This window comes from Hyalella azteca, unplaced genomic scaffold (genome assembly GCF_000764305.2).
Source record: "Hyalella azteca isolate HAZT.00-mixed unplaced genomic scaffold, Hazt_2.0.2 contig14000, whole genome shotgun sequence".
Taxonomy (NCBI): Eukaryota; Metazoa; Arthropoda; class Malacostraca; order Amphipoda; family Hyalellidae; genus Hyalella; species Hyalella azteca.
In genome coordinates this window covers 3,496-18,983 of record NW_025943901.1, presented here as the reverse complement: position 1 = coordinate 18,983, position 15,488 = coordinate 3,496, and the positions used below count along the sequence as shown (strand labels likewise).

Sequence of the window (15,488 nt, the reverse complement as noted above, 5' to 3'; positions counted from 1 at the left end):
ATATTGTGACTGGCTTGCTTGCCATCCAAAGCATGAAGGTATGGCGATATGTACATTGTGCTTGAAAGACTTTGATGTGTCAAATATGGGGGAAGCAGCTTTGAAGAGCCATGCCAAAGGCAGCAAACATACCAAGTTAGCTAAGCAACACAGTGAAGAGAAAAGCAAATTGCAGTCGCCCATTTCCAATTTGTGGTCTGCTGACAGCAATGCAACTGCAGTTTCTTGCTCCAAAAGTGTATCAGGGAATAGACTGTTGCAAAAGTCAGCATGCAACAGCACTAGTGTCTACTGCCTCTGTGAATGTTGTTGTTGTTGTTGTTGTGGTTCCTCGGTCTCATTTTTATAAGAGACCCCCTCGCGCAAGTATGACACCACCAACAGGGGGTTGCTCCAGAGCTGTAGGCTTGAGGTTATGTTATGGTGTTGTCTGAGGTCCTGCCAGTGTGGACATTCCAGGAGAATGTGAGTGATTGTGTGGGGAGCCCTCTGGCAGGTGTCTGTGTCTGCTTGGCCTATTCTGTTTGCGTATGTTTGTAGTGAGGGGTGGTGGCCGCAGCGCAGCCTGGCTAGGTGTACTCTCTCCAGTCTAGAGAGCTGTGTTTCTGTGCTGCTTATGTCGTGTGGTTTTGGTTCCCTGCAGCCCAAGGACTTTGTTGTTCCCGGCCAGCTCCAGCGTTCTAAGTGTCATAATTGTGTGTGTGTGTTTTTTTTGTGCTGGTCTTGCTTTGCGGTGGGAGTACTGTATCTAGTATGTTGGTGTAGTATCTGTGTGGGGGTTTGCACTATTTGTCTGTGTGTAGGTGGGTGGTTGCATAGGTAGTGGCATGGGTGTTGGGTGTTGTTTATGGCTGCGACTATGAATTGTGTTCCTCTCATGTCGAGGTGTGCTTTTATGGGAAGTATTTTTGTTTCTGCATGAAGGTGTTCTATGGGGGTGCTTTGTATGCAGCCTGTGACTATCCTGAGTGCTTTGTTTTGTAGTGTTTGGAGTTTCTGTATGTTTGTGTTGGATAGTGCGGGCGCCCAGGCAGGGCTGGCATAAGCCAGCAGTGTGAAAGCCGTCTGTGAATGTAGAGACGGAGAGCAGGCCTGTATCCACTGACAAAGCCAATCCCAATGGCGAACTGACCAGCTTTGTAACAAAAGATGTTCTGACATCAGAAATTTGGTGGTCATTGAAAATGATGTCATCTCACTTTTCTTTTACAAGCAACATTGTGCATTTGTTGCTTTTACAAGCAACATTTTCATTTACAAGCACTTTAGAGATGAATCACAACATTGCAGTAAACTCAACACGCAGTTTCAAGCATTTTCAACTTCTGACCGACTGGCCACTTTTTGGCATGCCATTCTGTCAAAAAGTGCGTACAAGAAACTCTGGAATGTAGTGCAGTTTCATGGCCAGTGCTAGTCTCATGGCCAAACCATGGTTAGAAGAGGGTTTTCATTCAACAAGGAAAACATGACACACAATGTGAAAGAGCAAACAGAGGTTGCCCTGCGTGCTGTGGTTGATCATGTTGCACATGTTGGTGACCAGGACAAAATGACTATCACCAAGAAGATGCTGTTTGCAGCTAGCAGTGCCGAAACAGCCTACAATACTTATTTTGCAGAAGAGAACGAGCAGAATGCAAAGGCCCAGAACCCAAAGAGAAGGCTCTGTTGAATGAGGTAGCTGAACTGAAGATGAAGAAAAGGCAGAGGAGGGTATCAAGGTGCTTGAACAAGTAGCAGATGATTATGCAGAAGCGATGGAGATAAAGGGGGATTTGAAAATTATCGCAAAGTTCAACGCCATGAGTCAATCTTTGAAAACATAGCAACTGGAGCTAGACACTCTCGAACTGAACATTAAAGAAACAGTTTATGAAATAGCTGCCAGGTGGTGGTGTTGAAGAGTGTTCTGAACTGTATTGACATTATCTTGTACAATCTTGTGTGCATTACTCAATATTTGTTGTGATTTAAAACTATTGAATTCATTATAATACCAGTGTGGGCTTGATTTGCATATTTGTGTCATTTTTGTTCCTCTGTGTCTCTATGTGCTCTAGGCCCATAGAGCATTTACAGCATAGAGCATTTACACATTTGCTATTTATCAACTGTAGGAGATGATAGAATATGCACGGTTAGTCATTTAGTCATGCTAAACCTGTTTTATACAAGACTTGGAAAATTAAATTGATGGTCATGGAGAGACATGGAAAAGTAATGGAATTTTTTTCTAATTACGTACCAGTACAAACCCTGAACACTCATCGCAACTGATTTCTGGACAAGCTTCACTGCATCCTGATCCATCCAACGTACCGGATGAAGAGGGCCGCAGAACATTAGCTATAGTATACAGTAGAATCATTCATTCACAATTGTACCTCAATGTAGGTCATGTTTTATTTCATTATCGTTTGAGTGTCGTGTGCACCTTATTAATCTTGTATCTTGTTCCCCTTGGTGAAATAAATAAATAAATAGCGATTTCAGGGTTATTAGGCCATAGGCCTGTTGCCGATTCTTAACATCGCAGAACATTCACAGCATTTTTGCGGTCTTGAATTCGCAACTCACTGCTACAATTCTGCTGTGCTTAACCGCCCAGCCTCCTCGCCGATTCTGACCAGAAACTGGCGCCCAGAGCTGGGATCGAACCCGCGCCTCTCTGCTCCAATCTTGGTACTCTGAACTTTAACCACTGGGCTACCCTGCCCAGTAATATTTGTGTAATATTTAATACTATATACAGTGTAATATTTAAGCAGAGTAAAAGTTAAGGAGACAAAATTCTTGCAAGTCCATATGATATGCACTTTTGATTAATCTGCACCCCTGATTGTTGAATTGGAAATTCACTGGTTGCACCTGATTCTTTTTGACCTTCAAAAGCCTGTTTAAGGCCCCTTAATGCACGACTTGATCTACCTACACCTCTGTTTGCTAATCCCTTCCTGATGCTCCATTTTGGTGAGTACAGTGCATTTCCTCTCATTAAAATGTCACCATGCTTATATTTGTCTTTGCTGAGCTCTTAACAAATGTTTTCCAGTTATTCATGCCTGTTTATATTGAATGACGGATGGTTTTCACTGGTTCTCATGTTAATCCTGTCCTTTTATTGCACAATTTTCATTTTGCTTACTTGAACCATATTGTGTCCACCCTTGAATAACTTACTTTCTGCAACCCCTTCCATGCATTGATGACTTTGTGTGTGACAAAACAGTTTAAACGTCCTCTTGATGTCAATATTTCTAGAAGGCTAGTTCTTATGAACACATTTATTTGACATTTAGGAGCGTTTGGTGGGGAGCTACAGTCTACTTGATGAGAACCTAAGATCGCTCGACCATTTCCTGGCCATCAAGAAAGAAGATAAGACATTCCACCTATGAACCAAAATATGATTTGGATACCAACTTGAAGTTCATGAGCCCTGCGCTTTTCCTAGATACTTTGAATCCAGATATATGTGACATGGTCCAATTTTCTAGTTGTTTCTAGGAGTATAATTACCAATTAGTATGCTAGTGTGACTAGGGGTAAAGGAGAATATTTAATGACTTGTGTGACTTGGTAGGACCAGTCGACATTCATAATCCACTCATGAATGCCCCATACATCAGTGAGGGAATCATGTTGTTGTGTCAAGAGTAGTTGAAACTTTAGTTTGATAGCTAACAAACCCCAGAAGGGCAAAATTAGGATTTAGTCTGACTAGCTATATACCAGATGTGTGAAATTAGGATTTGCAGATTTAATTCTTGAACTGCATAACTGTTGCTTTTTTCTTGCTTTACTTCCATTGGTGTTCAACATTTAGGTATTGTGTGACCTAGTCCGCTTATGCATTCCTGTGCTTGGCACCTATTTGTTCTATTTGCTAGCCACATACCATTTGCTATCACAGTGTGCTCTAGGCCCTAGATAACCATTAGCTCTCCCAACAGCCCAGGAAATGGTAAGATGGCTACAACCCTTTGGGCATACTTCCTGCCATAAGGTAAGAGTGATGGTGCTAAGTGCAGTGTAGAGTGAGATTGTGTGACTTGGTCCACAAGCCTCTCAGCATTGATCTCCATCCCTCCACCAGTGGTCAAGTTCTGCCTTGCCAACTATCACTCCTTGGCTTGTACCTGAAGCCTGGGATGGTTACTACTTGATTTATGATTACTACTACTACTACTACTAGGGATGGTTACTACTTGATTTATGGTTGTTAAAACCATAGTTGGCCTTGGCTAATGTTTGAGTAAGACGTTATTATCTGGCAGCAGAAGCTGTTATTTTGTCACTTTTGTAATAACTATTTTTCTATTTGTCACTTTTCTATTATCTGGTAGTTAACTGAAACTAAAATGCTGAGAGGCCACAGTGGTCCACTCGTTAGCGCACTTTACCCAGACCAAGTGGGCTGAACTGACACCACTGCTAGGGTTTGATTTAGACTAGGTACCATTCATTTATTGTTGTATCTGCCATTTTATATTTTGTATTTTGTTAGTAGTAAATTGTTTAGTGTTATCCATGTTTCATGCCTTCCTGAATGTGACTCCTTCTGACCACATTCAGTATTTATTCCATGCCCAAGGACTCAAGAGCTACAGTCTCGCATATTTGTGCGGGCTTACCGGGAACCGCTACACTGGAAACCTTACTGTGTGCGCTTGCGGTCTTTCAGATTTTCAACTATTTTCTAAGTAGTTGCCAATTACTGGCAAATATCTAAGATGCAATAATTTCAATCCAAATGTGTTGGCAAGATCTTCTGAAGGCGTAAATTTTGCTGCTGATGCATTGCCAAAGATCTTGTAATATTCACCCACTTTCTACACCCTGGACATCACAGAGCCTGTTGAATTCATCAATGATCTTGATGATTTTAATGAACCAAAAGTTTAGCTGGAGAAAACTCCAACTAAGTAACATTTTCACACTTTTAGAAGTACTCAAGGAAACATGGTTCTGCAATTAAATGAGGTAGGCTAGAATTCAGGAGATATAATACATGAACAAGTGCACTTATACTTTATGAATTGAAAACCTAAAACTAGGTATATTTTCCTTGTGTAACTTTTTGTTTATAAAAAATAACTATGACTTTCTATGTGCCTTCTTATGGTGCAATTCTAAAAAATGAGAACAATATAATTTTGTAATTTTTCGTTGTACTCTTTTTTCATATTGGCTTAACCCTAATCACGGGTTCATGGGAAAACGCCCTTATTTTCTAATAACCTCCGTAAAAAATTAACCACGAATCTCACAGCCTTGTTTGTCGAGATACTCTTCAACTGAGATCTATTCTTGGTGTTGGATCAATAATATTTTAGCTATTTTGATCTATAATGATAAGGTAGATCATTTAGCAAACCACGTATGAACATTTGCTACCGAGTAAGCGGACTCACGTGCTGGCAGCGAGCTACGTTCCTGTCGGACTCACGATATCAGTGTCCAACGAGCAACGGAGGTGGAAGGTACTTGAGCTTCCCGCTCTGCTGATGCGTTTCATTTCATGCAGTTCTTTCAATGGTGGGCAACAAACTTGCAGACAATGAGATCAAAAAACTATAAGAACAGAGAAACTAGTGATGAGGATGCAGGTGCACCAGTGCTGAAGCTGTGCATGCACATGTTCTCAGGCACACGCACACATGAATAACTTGCAGTCTCCTCCCTACGGGTTACATAGACACAAGTTCGAGCGGTTGGAGTTGTCATACGTGGGAATGGCTCCGCTTGAGGACAGAAATTTGGTCCTTTCATTCTCATAATTTTTAAAAATGGATTTGAGTTCACAATTGTGCGTTTGAAGACTTCATTTGATAGGAAACAATCTATATTAATGCCTGGTAAAATGATCTCAGCATATGTAAAATAGAAGATGCCTAAAAAATACTTAATAGAATTAAGGGCAGATATCATTTGCACCCGAGGTTGTAAGGTGACACGACAACCCGTGGCGATTAGGGTCAGCAATCAGATTCTTCATCACAGGTACCTACCATAAAAACCTTAAAAGTTCAAATTTTCTTTTCAGTGAAATAGCATATTTCATATTGGCATAGCAAATTTGCATTATTTCATCTCCATGGCATCCTACACAAGTCATGAGGAGAAGGATTTTGAAAAGTTCCTGCAGTGCAAGGGAGCAGCTCTAGTCCTGCTAAATGTACCTGTTCATACTGAAATAGGCATAGACATGCACAGCTGGACTATTGGGCCCAAATTCAAGGGCATCAATTTGATCCCACCTGGACTTCACTTCATCAACTATAGGTTGTAATTTGAATGTAGTTCTATGGTATATATTTGAATAAGTCCATGATTGCCATAAATTATTTCAATTCAATTGCATTGTTTGAAATTTCTTTAAAAATTATAGGTATTTTTAATGTTTTGATAATATGCTATTCATTGTTTCAATTTAATTGTCTCATTTGAAATTTTGATAAAAAGTATATTTTAATGCTTTGATAATAAAAGAACACAGAATAGGAACAAAAAATTTGTTTCTATTCTAGTATTGTACATATATGGTATTCTATGCAAATTTTAAAGTAATTTTTTTCAGTGCTGTGAGCAAATATGGTGAGACAGCCCCTGCCACTGGCTTCTTCCACTACTTTGAACCCAATGATGTTCTTGTCAAAGTGTACCAGCCTGCTACTGAAGAATTCAAAGATGGTGAGCTATTAATTTCTAATTATTACATTTTCTACAAGATTTTCATTTGAAATGCACTTATTGGTATAATCCTCACCATCAGTGGTCTGTCTCCAATTCTTGGTGCCTTGAAATGTCATAGCTTTCAATAAAAGCTGACCTTAACATGCAGTTTGATACCATCCATGCAAAGTTTTTAAAGCAGTAAGTAGCTTGAAGTATATTTATTCCCTCTTATTTGTGAATTGGAGTGTTATGTAGTAAATTCCCTTCATTTAGGTACTAGCACTTCAGGTTGATTTGCAAGAAAATAGTCTCAAATGATTATATTTTTTTACAGATTTCCTGTAAATTTTTCTGAGCAGCCATATAATATAAATTAGCAGCCACTGAGGGCAGTTAATTGATTATTTCTTAATTTTTTCATGTTAATTCAAATCAATGTTTTTGCTCAAATCTGTTCACTGTTGATTAACAGAGTCACCAGAGCAAACAGAACGAGTGAAAATAAACCTTCAGAGCTTAAGAGGAGAGCTTGGACCTTATCCTTCGGAGCTGTGGAGGCGATGGGTCTCTCTCACTCAGAAGATTGACAGACGGCACCTGGAATCAGTTTTACCTCTTTCTGGTAAGTTTTATTTATATTTGCATTCATAGTAAGTGTAGAACTTATGATTGATTGAGGATATTTTTCTAGTTTGATCTCAATTAGTGTTGTTGTGTTGTATCCTATTCGCGTGTAGGTATGTACTTATGTCCGTATGTACTTATGTCCAACAAAATTTCAGAATTCAACACTTCTCTTAACTTGAAAACGAATGTTGTTACATTCAAAACGTTAATATTATATTATCACTTGCTAAACCTGCCATTTGATCTACCAATGTCATCTGAAGAATTTTTTTACTGACTGAAAATTGTAATACATACATACCTCCATGTATGAATTTATGAATGTACAATGCTCAGGAATTAAGTACTTATAAGAATATTTCAATTAAAAATACAAATTTGGCTTGTGGAATGTCCAACTTTTAATCCTAGAAACAAATAAAAGTGAGCTATGAAATTAAATGACATATTCATCTTTTTCATAATAATTTCATATTGAACAATATTTTAATTATAATTCTTAATATTGCTATAAGCTCCATTCAAAGGTAGATGTTGTGATAGTAATAGTCATTACCATTTAACCCTCTACCCTCTATATACATCGGCATAGTGTATGAAAATGTCATTAAATTTGATGTAGTATGACATTTCATGAATATTCAGAAGGCTCAAAGTTGTTGATGCATTAACCAGACGTCATGTGTTGCCTGTGCTTACTGCTTCTTATAAAAACTTCAATATTGCCACCAATTACTGTAGGTATTCCAGAGAACTAATTTATTCTTTATTCACCCACACAGCTCCACACAATGCAATGTAATTCAATGCATTATATTCCAGAGAACTAATCATGCTGTCTGTACTGAGCTTGAATTTAACTTTGGCATCAATATTTCAAGTTTTAGTTTCATTCCAAATATTTTGAAAAATTTTAGAATTTTTTCATTAAAAATGCATCAAATACAAAAAATTTATTGGTGAAAATATAGCCAGCGAAATTTGTTCTTGAAAATTTTTTTTTATTTTCCATAATTTTTCTAAAATTATATCTCAGATGCAGACTAACTAATTATGGAACTGCCATGATCAGTTATTGTTAAATATTATGCAATACTCTGAGAGGAAAAATTATTATAATAAGAATGTCTCAACTATAGAAAATTTGAAATAAGATCATAATACAAAAACTTGTTTGTTAGAACGTTTTCAATAAGCTATAGAAACTTGTAAAACTGTTAAAAGTAGTTATGCTGAAATGAATTAATTATCTGCCTTACTCACAACTTATTCACAAATTTACAGCAAGTTTTTAAGTCATAAGAACATATATAAATTAGTCTTCTATCGTGGTAAAAAAGTAGGTACCGGTATTATTTACAATGAATGAAACATTCATAATCTATCATCTCAGGCATGGTTTCATCTGTGCCTGCAATGGTTCCTGTGGACGATCCCAATAGCAGCAGCACCAGCAATAGTGATGCTAGAAAACGTCTGAAAACCCATCAATCAAACTGTGGAAATGAAGCCTCAACTTCGAGTAGTATGGAAGACAGTTCACCATCACAACAAAACAATGCAAATAATAGCACTCTACCTCTCCAAACTAATAAAATAACTACAACAATGAGTATTGATGAAGGTAAAGTTCCCCAATCAGTATGCAATGACAGTTGTTCCTCTCAAAGAACCTTTAACAAATCATCAACACCATCAACTATTATTGAAGATATGGAACAATGTACTTCTAAAAGCCAAATAACAGAACTTAATGTTGCTAAAATGGTTCAAAATCCATCTCATAATGAGTTATGCTCTGGTCAAGAAAAGCAAATGAGGTCCACTGCTAAGCGACTTATTAATGAGGGTTTGCCTGAGCTGGTGCCAGTAGCGGGGCTGGACTTCAGGTGGTACGAGCTTCCTGAGCGCACACACAAGGCAGGCGCCACACCTGCTTACATAACTGCGGTCTGCATTGACCCAACACCAATACTGGACGACTTGATCAGGCATCTCGGCAAGTGAGTCGGGGGATTGATAAGGGTATATTAGCACATTGTATTAGGATAAGTTGTACATGTATGTCCTCCCAGACCTGATGTGGGTATATTAGCACATTGTATTAGGATAACTTATACATGTATGTCCTCCCAGACCTGATGTGGGTATAGTAGCACATTGTATTAGGATAAGTTGTACATGTATGTCCTCCCACACCTGATGTGGGTATAGCAGCACATTGTATTAGGATAAGTTGTATTGTACATGTATGTCCTCCCAGACCTGATGTGGGTATAGTAGCACATTGTATTAGGATAAGTTGTACATGCACATCCTCCCAGACCCGAGTTTTTCTTGTGCTATCAGAGGATTCATCCGGCATCTTGGTAGATGTGTCTCAGGTTGAGGTGTGCGTAGAAGAAAATTGCTTTAGGAAAGCTTGGATGTAGTTGGAGATGGACATGCATCCTCCCAAAAATGGAAAGCTTTATGCACTATCCTAGAATTCCTGCCTGGGTATAACAACAGTCAATTAGGATAACTTGATGTAGGTAGATACCTGCTTTTTTTATTCTCTTTTGTATCTTGAGTGATTTCAGTTAATTTACATAACCAGCTGCAGCATTGTATCTACATTATATTTAGAATATTGTATAAGAGGAAGATAGTTTGTTGTGGACGGTATTGCAGAAAATTGGAGTCTGTAGGTATTTCAACTAACCATGTTCCCTTATTCAAATGGGTTATCAAACTATTATATACCGTAATGAATATTTCTCATTAAGAACTCTTTGACATTACTTATCATTATTACCTTTCATTCTCCATCCAAATGTCTCTTATTTAATTCTAGTCTTTCATCTGAATAAGTTTTTATTACCTAGTTGGAACCTTGGTTGAACCCAAGTATGATGAGACCATTCATATCAGAAATTGGATTTAAAAAATAAATTTGGTTTTTGATAAAATTGCTATTTAGATGCTGAGTGATTTCCCACTAGAAATATTTTTCAGTAAGCATTATTAATTTTTCAAGCAGTGAGTGCTGATTGATCTGCAACAAGAAATGTATGTAAATGAAAATACTAGTGTACTATTTCCAGCAAGCAGTGGGTAGTAAGTTGTCTGGCTCAACAAATACCTACCGATATTTAAGTAAACACTATTTCCAGCAAGCAGTGGGCAGTAAGTTATCTGACTCAAGAAACATGTTAAAATAAAATCCATTTGCAGTGAGCAGTGGGTAGTAAATTGTTTGTCTCAAGAAATATGTTTAAATTAACACTTATTATATTTAAATAAAGAGTATTTGCAGTGAGCAGTGGGTAGTAAATTGTTTGTCTCAAGAAATATGTTTAAATTAGCACTTATTACATTTAAATAAAGACTATTTGCAGTGAGCAGTAGTAGTAAATTGTTTGTCTCAAGATATATGTTTAAATTATTACTTATTATATTTAAATAAAGAGTATTTGCAGCGAGCAGTGGTTGCTGAGTGAGCTGCAGCTGAGCTTTGTGGTGTTCCTGGTGGGCCAGAGCTGGGCGGGCTGGGAGCGCTGGAAGCGTCTCATCGGTCTGCTCTGTAGCGCAGAGACTCTCATGCTCAGAGCACCGCATATCTACTCAGACCTCATGGCTACTCTGCACTACCAGATACATGAGGTATGATGCTGTCTTATATAAATAAGAGGTCTAAGTTTCTAGCTGCTCTGCCATATATAGTCTTCTCTGACCTCATAGCTGCTCTTAACAGACAGATGATGCAATAAGTCAGGGTATGTAGCTGCTCTGCCCTAGTCTTCTCTGACCTCATAGCTGCTCTGAACCACCAGATGATGCAATAAGTCAGGGTATGTAGCTGCTCTGCCCCAGTCTTCTCTGACCTCATAGTTGCTCTGAACTACCAGATGATGCAATAAGTCAGGGTATGTAGCTGCTCTGCCTTGGATTTGCTCTGATTGATGCACTGCAAATCTAGGTACATGTCAGAGGAAATTCTCTGCATCTTATTAACTCTGGACTGAGTGGTTGCTCTGAGCTTTCATAGAGCATACAATCATAGCATATATACCTATACAATGCTTACATCATAGCATATACATATACAATTGTTTACCTACATACAATCATAGCATATACCGTACTATATACCAGTGCTTACATCATAAGTTTGCTTACAGTAAAATTAAACAAGAATTTAAAAGCAAACAAAATGTCAAAGGGAATTCAATTCATTTAAATCTGTACCAATGGAATTATGTTGAATTTTCTTGGCATTTCATTCACTTTGAATTATTGACCTTAGGACATGTATAAGGATCCCCTCTGAGCAGTGAACGGTTGCAGGATCTGAACTCATCTGTCAACTGTTGCCATACATGAATATTTGCGCTACTGCGGGCCAGTGATGCTGTTTGTGATACATTGTGTTATAAATGCCCCGTATGCGTGCAAATTTTTTGTGTAATTTGAATGCCTTCCATATAGTTATGTATAGATGCCTTGAGAGCTTAATGCTCTCAAGGCATATCACCATTCCTCCACTTACTTGCTAATTATTGTGTAATTTTAATGCCTTTTATACGGTTCTGTGTAAATGGCTGAGGAAGACCTTCATGCTCTGTATATATGATAATGTTATGTGATTTTCATGCCGTCTGTATGTTTCTTTTTAGCTGCCGGAAGACCTTCATGCTCTGTATATATGATGTTGTGCTATTTTTATTTAAGTCTTACATGTCTTTGTAGGTGCCAGAAGATCTTTTTGTTGACATCGTGGAGCAGAACAACTTCCTCGCCGCGTCCCTGGCTCAGCTTTTCTTCAACATTGAAGACAACGTCGCTAGTCTGCCTGCCCTGCTGGTCCAGCGAGCCCAGAAGTTCAGGACGCATCTCAAGCTGCGCTTTGGCTGGAGTTTTGATTTTGATGATAGTGATGAAGATGCCCCTGTAGTGGTGGAACTCGAGCAGTGGTGATGATAGTGATGAAGATGGTCCTGTAGTGGTGGAACTTGAGCAGTGGTGATGATAGTGATGAAGATGATAGTGGTGATGATGATAGTAATGAAGATGCCCCTGTAGTGGTGGAACTTGAGCAGTGGTGATGATAGTGATGATGATGCCCCTGTAGTTGTGGAGCTCGAGCAGTGGTGATGATAGTGATGAAGATGAAAGTGATGATGATGATAGTGATGAAGATGCCCCTGTAGTGGTGGAGCTCGAACAGTTTTGATGATAGTGATGATGATGCCCCTATAGTGGTGGAACTCGAGCAGTTTTAAAGAAACTCGACTTCATTTAAACCTAAACATTGAACTGAAACTTGCTAATCATTGAATCTGAAGCTGCATGCAATTAGAGCTTGAATTTCGTCAATTTATTGCTTTCGCTAAACAAAAAAGTTTTTCATAAAAATACATATTGAAATTTTGTTTACTGTGCCTGAAAGTTCACTTTCCCATTGTTATTATTATTATTATTGACAGTTATTACTTCTTATACAATTAGGACAATTCAATTTCAACATAATCAACAGGCTGATTCTTTTAATTAATTGTTAAGTTTCAAGAATTTTTGCCACCTCTTCATTGCATATTTAAGATCAGGGAGCTGTTGACTCTAATAATTTTGGGGGTTATTTCCATGCTGTCTCGGTGTATGGTTGATTAATTGCAAGATTTTCCTAAGAAATTCCGAATTGATGACAAAATCTAACGTTTGATTGGATTTCCAATAAAAGCTTGACGAATTATTATAGAATTCAGAGACTTCAGTATTTTCGTTATCCCTTTTATTGAACGTCATTTCATGTTTCTTATGTGAGTGAACATGTGTACCTTTGTAAAAAAATTTAGGACTGTGTTAATGCTGAAATTATTAAGAAGAATCTCTCCCTGCCATCTAAATGCAAAATGATCAGAACAACAATAATTTTCTTTATCGTCTAACTCATCTGAAATATTTTCCAACCATCGTCAATGTGATTGAAATAAGTATTGTCCTAAACCATCTTTGTCAGATGCCAATTCTTCATGAGCGATGCTTAGCTTTAAGCGTTGTTTTTCTGAGGCTTTTGTTCGTTTTTGAACTAAACTGTTCTTAAATTCGCCCGTCTCAGGAACTCGTGTGTTGAATTCAACACAAAGTTGCGAGTCAACGCACGCAATGATATTTGTTATTGCTTATTACAATGCATCTTACCGTCCTCTATTTATATAATTAGAACCATTTCTTGCCTTAAATGTTGTATCTTGATATTTAATTGTATTTATTGTTTAGTCAAGTGAATCTACAAGAGCTTTAATCATCACGAAATTAATTTAATTTAGTTATTAAAGCACGTCTCAATGAACAATATATACATTCGTACGCAGGGAATACGCGATGCTTGCAACAGAATCTTTAGTTCGAGCTGTCTTCATGTGAGTCTTATTATTAACTTGAATGATTTCTTGTTTGAAACTAATTTCTGAATTTCAGTCTTTCATTTTGAATGCCAAATATTTGAATTTCATTTTTTCCTAGCCCTACAAATTAAGGACTGTTTAATGCTACAATTATCATATGATATTTAACTTAATTATTGAGTAGTTTATTGGAATAATTGGAGATCTGTTGCGAGGCATCGCTATCTGGGCCTGACACACCCACGTGTCCCGAGTTGTCCTGTGGTCCCACACTCTCGTATGCTTACCGTATCTCGTATGATTACTTAGCCCGTATGCTTACCGTATCTCGTATGATTACTTAGCCCGTATGCTTACCGTATCTCGTATGATTACTTAGCCCGTATGGTTACCGTATCTCGTATGATTACTTAGCCCGTATGCTTACCGTATCTCGTATGATTACTTAGCCCGTATGCTTACCGTATCTCGTATGATTACTTAGCCCGTATGCTTACCGTATCTCGTATGATTACTTAGCCCGTATGCTTACCGTATCTCGTATGATTACTTAGCCCGTATGCTTACCGTATCTCGTATGATTACTTAGCCCGTATGCTTACCGTATCTCGTATGATTACTTAGCCCGTATGCTTACCGTATCTCGTATGATTACTTAGCCCGTATGCTTACCGTATCTCGTATGATTACTTAGCCCGTATGCTTACCGTATCTCGTATGATTACTTAGCCCGTATGCTTACCGTATCTCGTATGATTACTTAGCCCGTATGCTTACCGTATCTCGTATGATTACTTAGCCCGTATGCTTACCGTATCTCGTATGATTACTTAGCCCGTATGCTTACCGTATCTCGTATGATTNAGGGGGCTACCAGCCTACCATTCCTTCACTGGCATGTAGGAGGCTACCAGCCTACCATTCCTTCACTGGCATGTAGGAGGCTACCAGCCTACCATTCCTTCACTGGCATGTAGGGGGCTACCAGCCTACCATTCCTTCACTGGCATGTAGGAGGCTACCAGCCTACCATTCCTTCACTGGCATGTAGGAGGCTACCAGCCTACCATTCCTTCACTAACCATCGCACTAGTCTCGTCATGTGGGCCGCCACCTTGCAATCATCGGACTAACGATATCTTGCTGATACCTGAAGTTATTAGGTTTTGCTATGGTTTGCTTGTTAGGACCTTCTATCTCCTCTCGCCAGAAAATGGAATTTCTTGCCTGTTATTTCACTCTTTTTTCCAATAACTTCAGAAACATGTCCGCATGATCATTTTTGCTACAATAGCAGAAATTTGCGCGTGTGATAGAACATTAATTTGCTTGTATGGTCTTGCTCTTGGGAAAGAAAGAGCATCAATTCATTCGCGTTAGATAGCATTAATTTTCCTGTGATATATTGCATTATTTCGCCCATAATATACAGCATTAATATGACTGTGGCTTAAAGCATTACTTTGCTCCTGGCATATATCAATAATTTACTCCTGGCATATAACATCAACGTGCCCGTGATAATAAGCTCATCATGAAAAGCCACGACGAAGACACGAGCTCCAGCGAGGCGCTGCCGTCCCGGGCGCTGCCTGTGGGGGACCTGCCCCCCGACTTTGACCCCCACCGCCCCCCCACCTCTGCTGAGGAATATCTGCATCAGGTCATGTGCGTAACATCAACATCATGTGCGTAACATCAACATCATGTGTGTAACATCAACATCATGTGTGTAACATCAACATCATGTGTGTAACATCAACATCATGTGTGTAACATCAACATCATGTG

General features: G+C 38.5%; 1 protein-coding gene across 4 annotated transcripts; it reads left to right on the top strand.

Annotated features, from left to right (window-relative positions):
* Positions 1 to 4,893: 4,893 nt before the first annotated feature.
* Positions 4,894 to 13,059, top strand: LOC108674205 (protein AAR2 homolog). Of its 4 annotated transcripts, none has more exons than XM_018162134.2 (8): positions 6,018 to 6,288; positions 6,584 to 6,696; positions 7,154 to 7,303; positions 8,702 to 9,311; positions 10,770 to 10,953; positions 12,040 to 12,232; positions 12,282 to 12,330; positions 12,489 to 13,059. In XM_018162134.2, the coding sequence occupies exons 1-7, from the start codon at positions 6,101 to 6,103 to the stop codon at positions 12,314 to 12,316; spliced, it is 1,473 nt and encodes a 490-aa protein (XP_018017623.1). In that variant the 5' UTR covers positions 6,018 to 6,100; the 3' UTR covers positions 12,317 to 12,330; positions 12,489 to 13,059. The 4 variants fall into 4 exon arrangements, with proteins under 4 accessions (XP_047739866.1, XP_018017623.1, XP_018017622.1 ...); XM_018162133.2 differs by having other exon boundaries at positions 12,361 to 13,059; XM_047883910.1 differs by adding an exon at positions 4,894 to 4,986 and having other exon boundaries at positions 6,050 to 6,288; positions 12,040 to 13,059.
* The last annotated feature ends 2,429 nt before the right edge of the window (positions 13,060 to 15,488 follow it).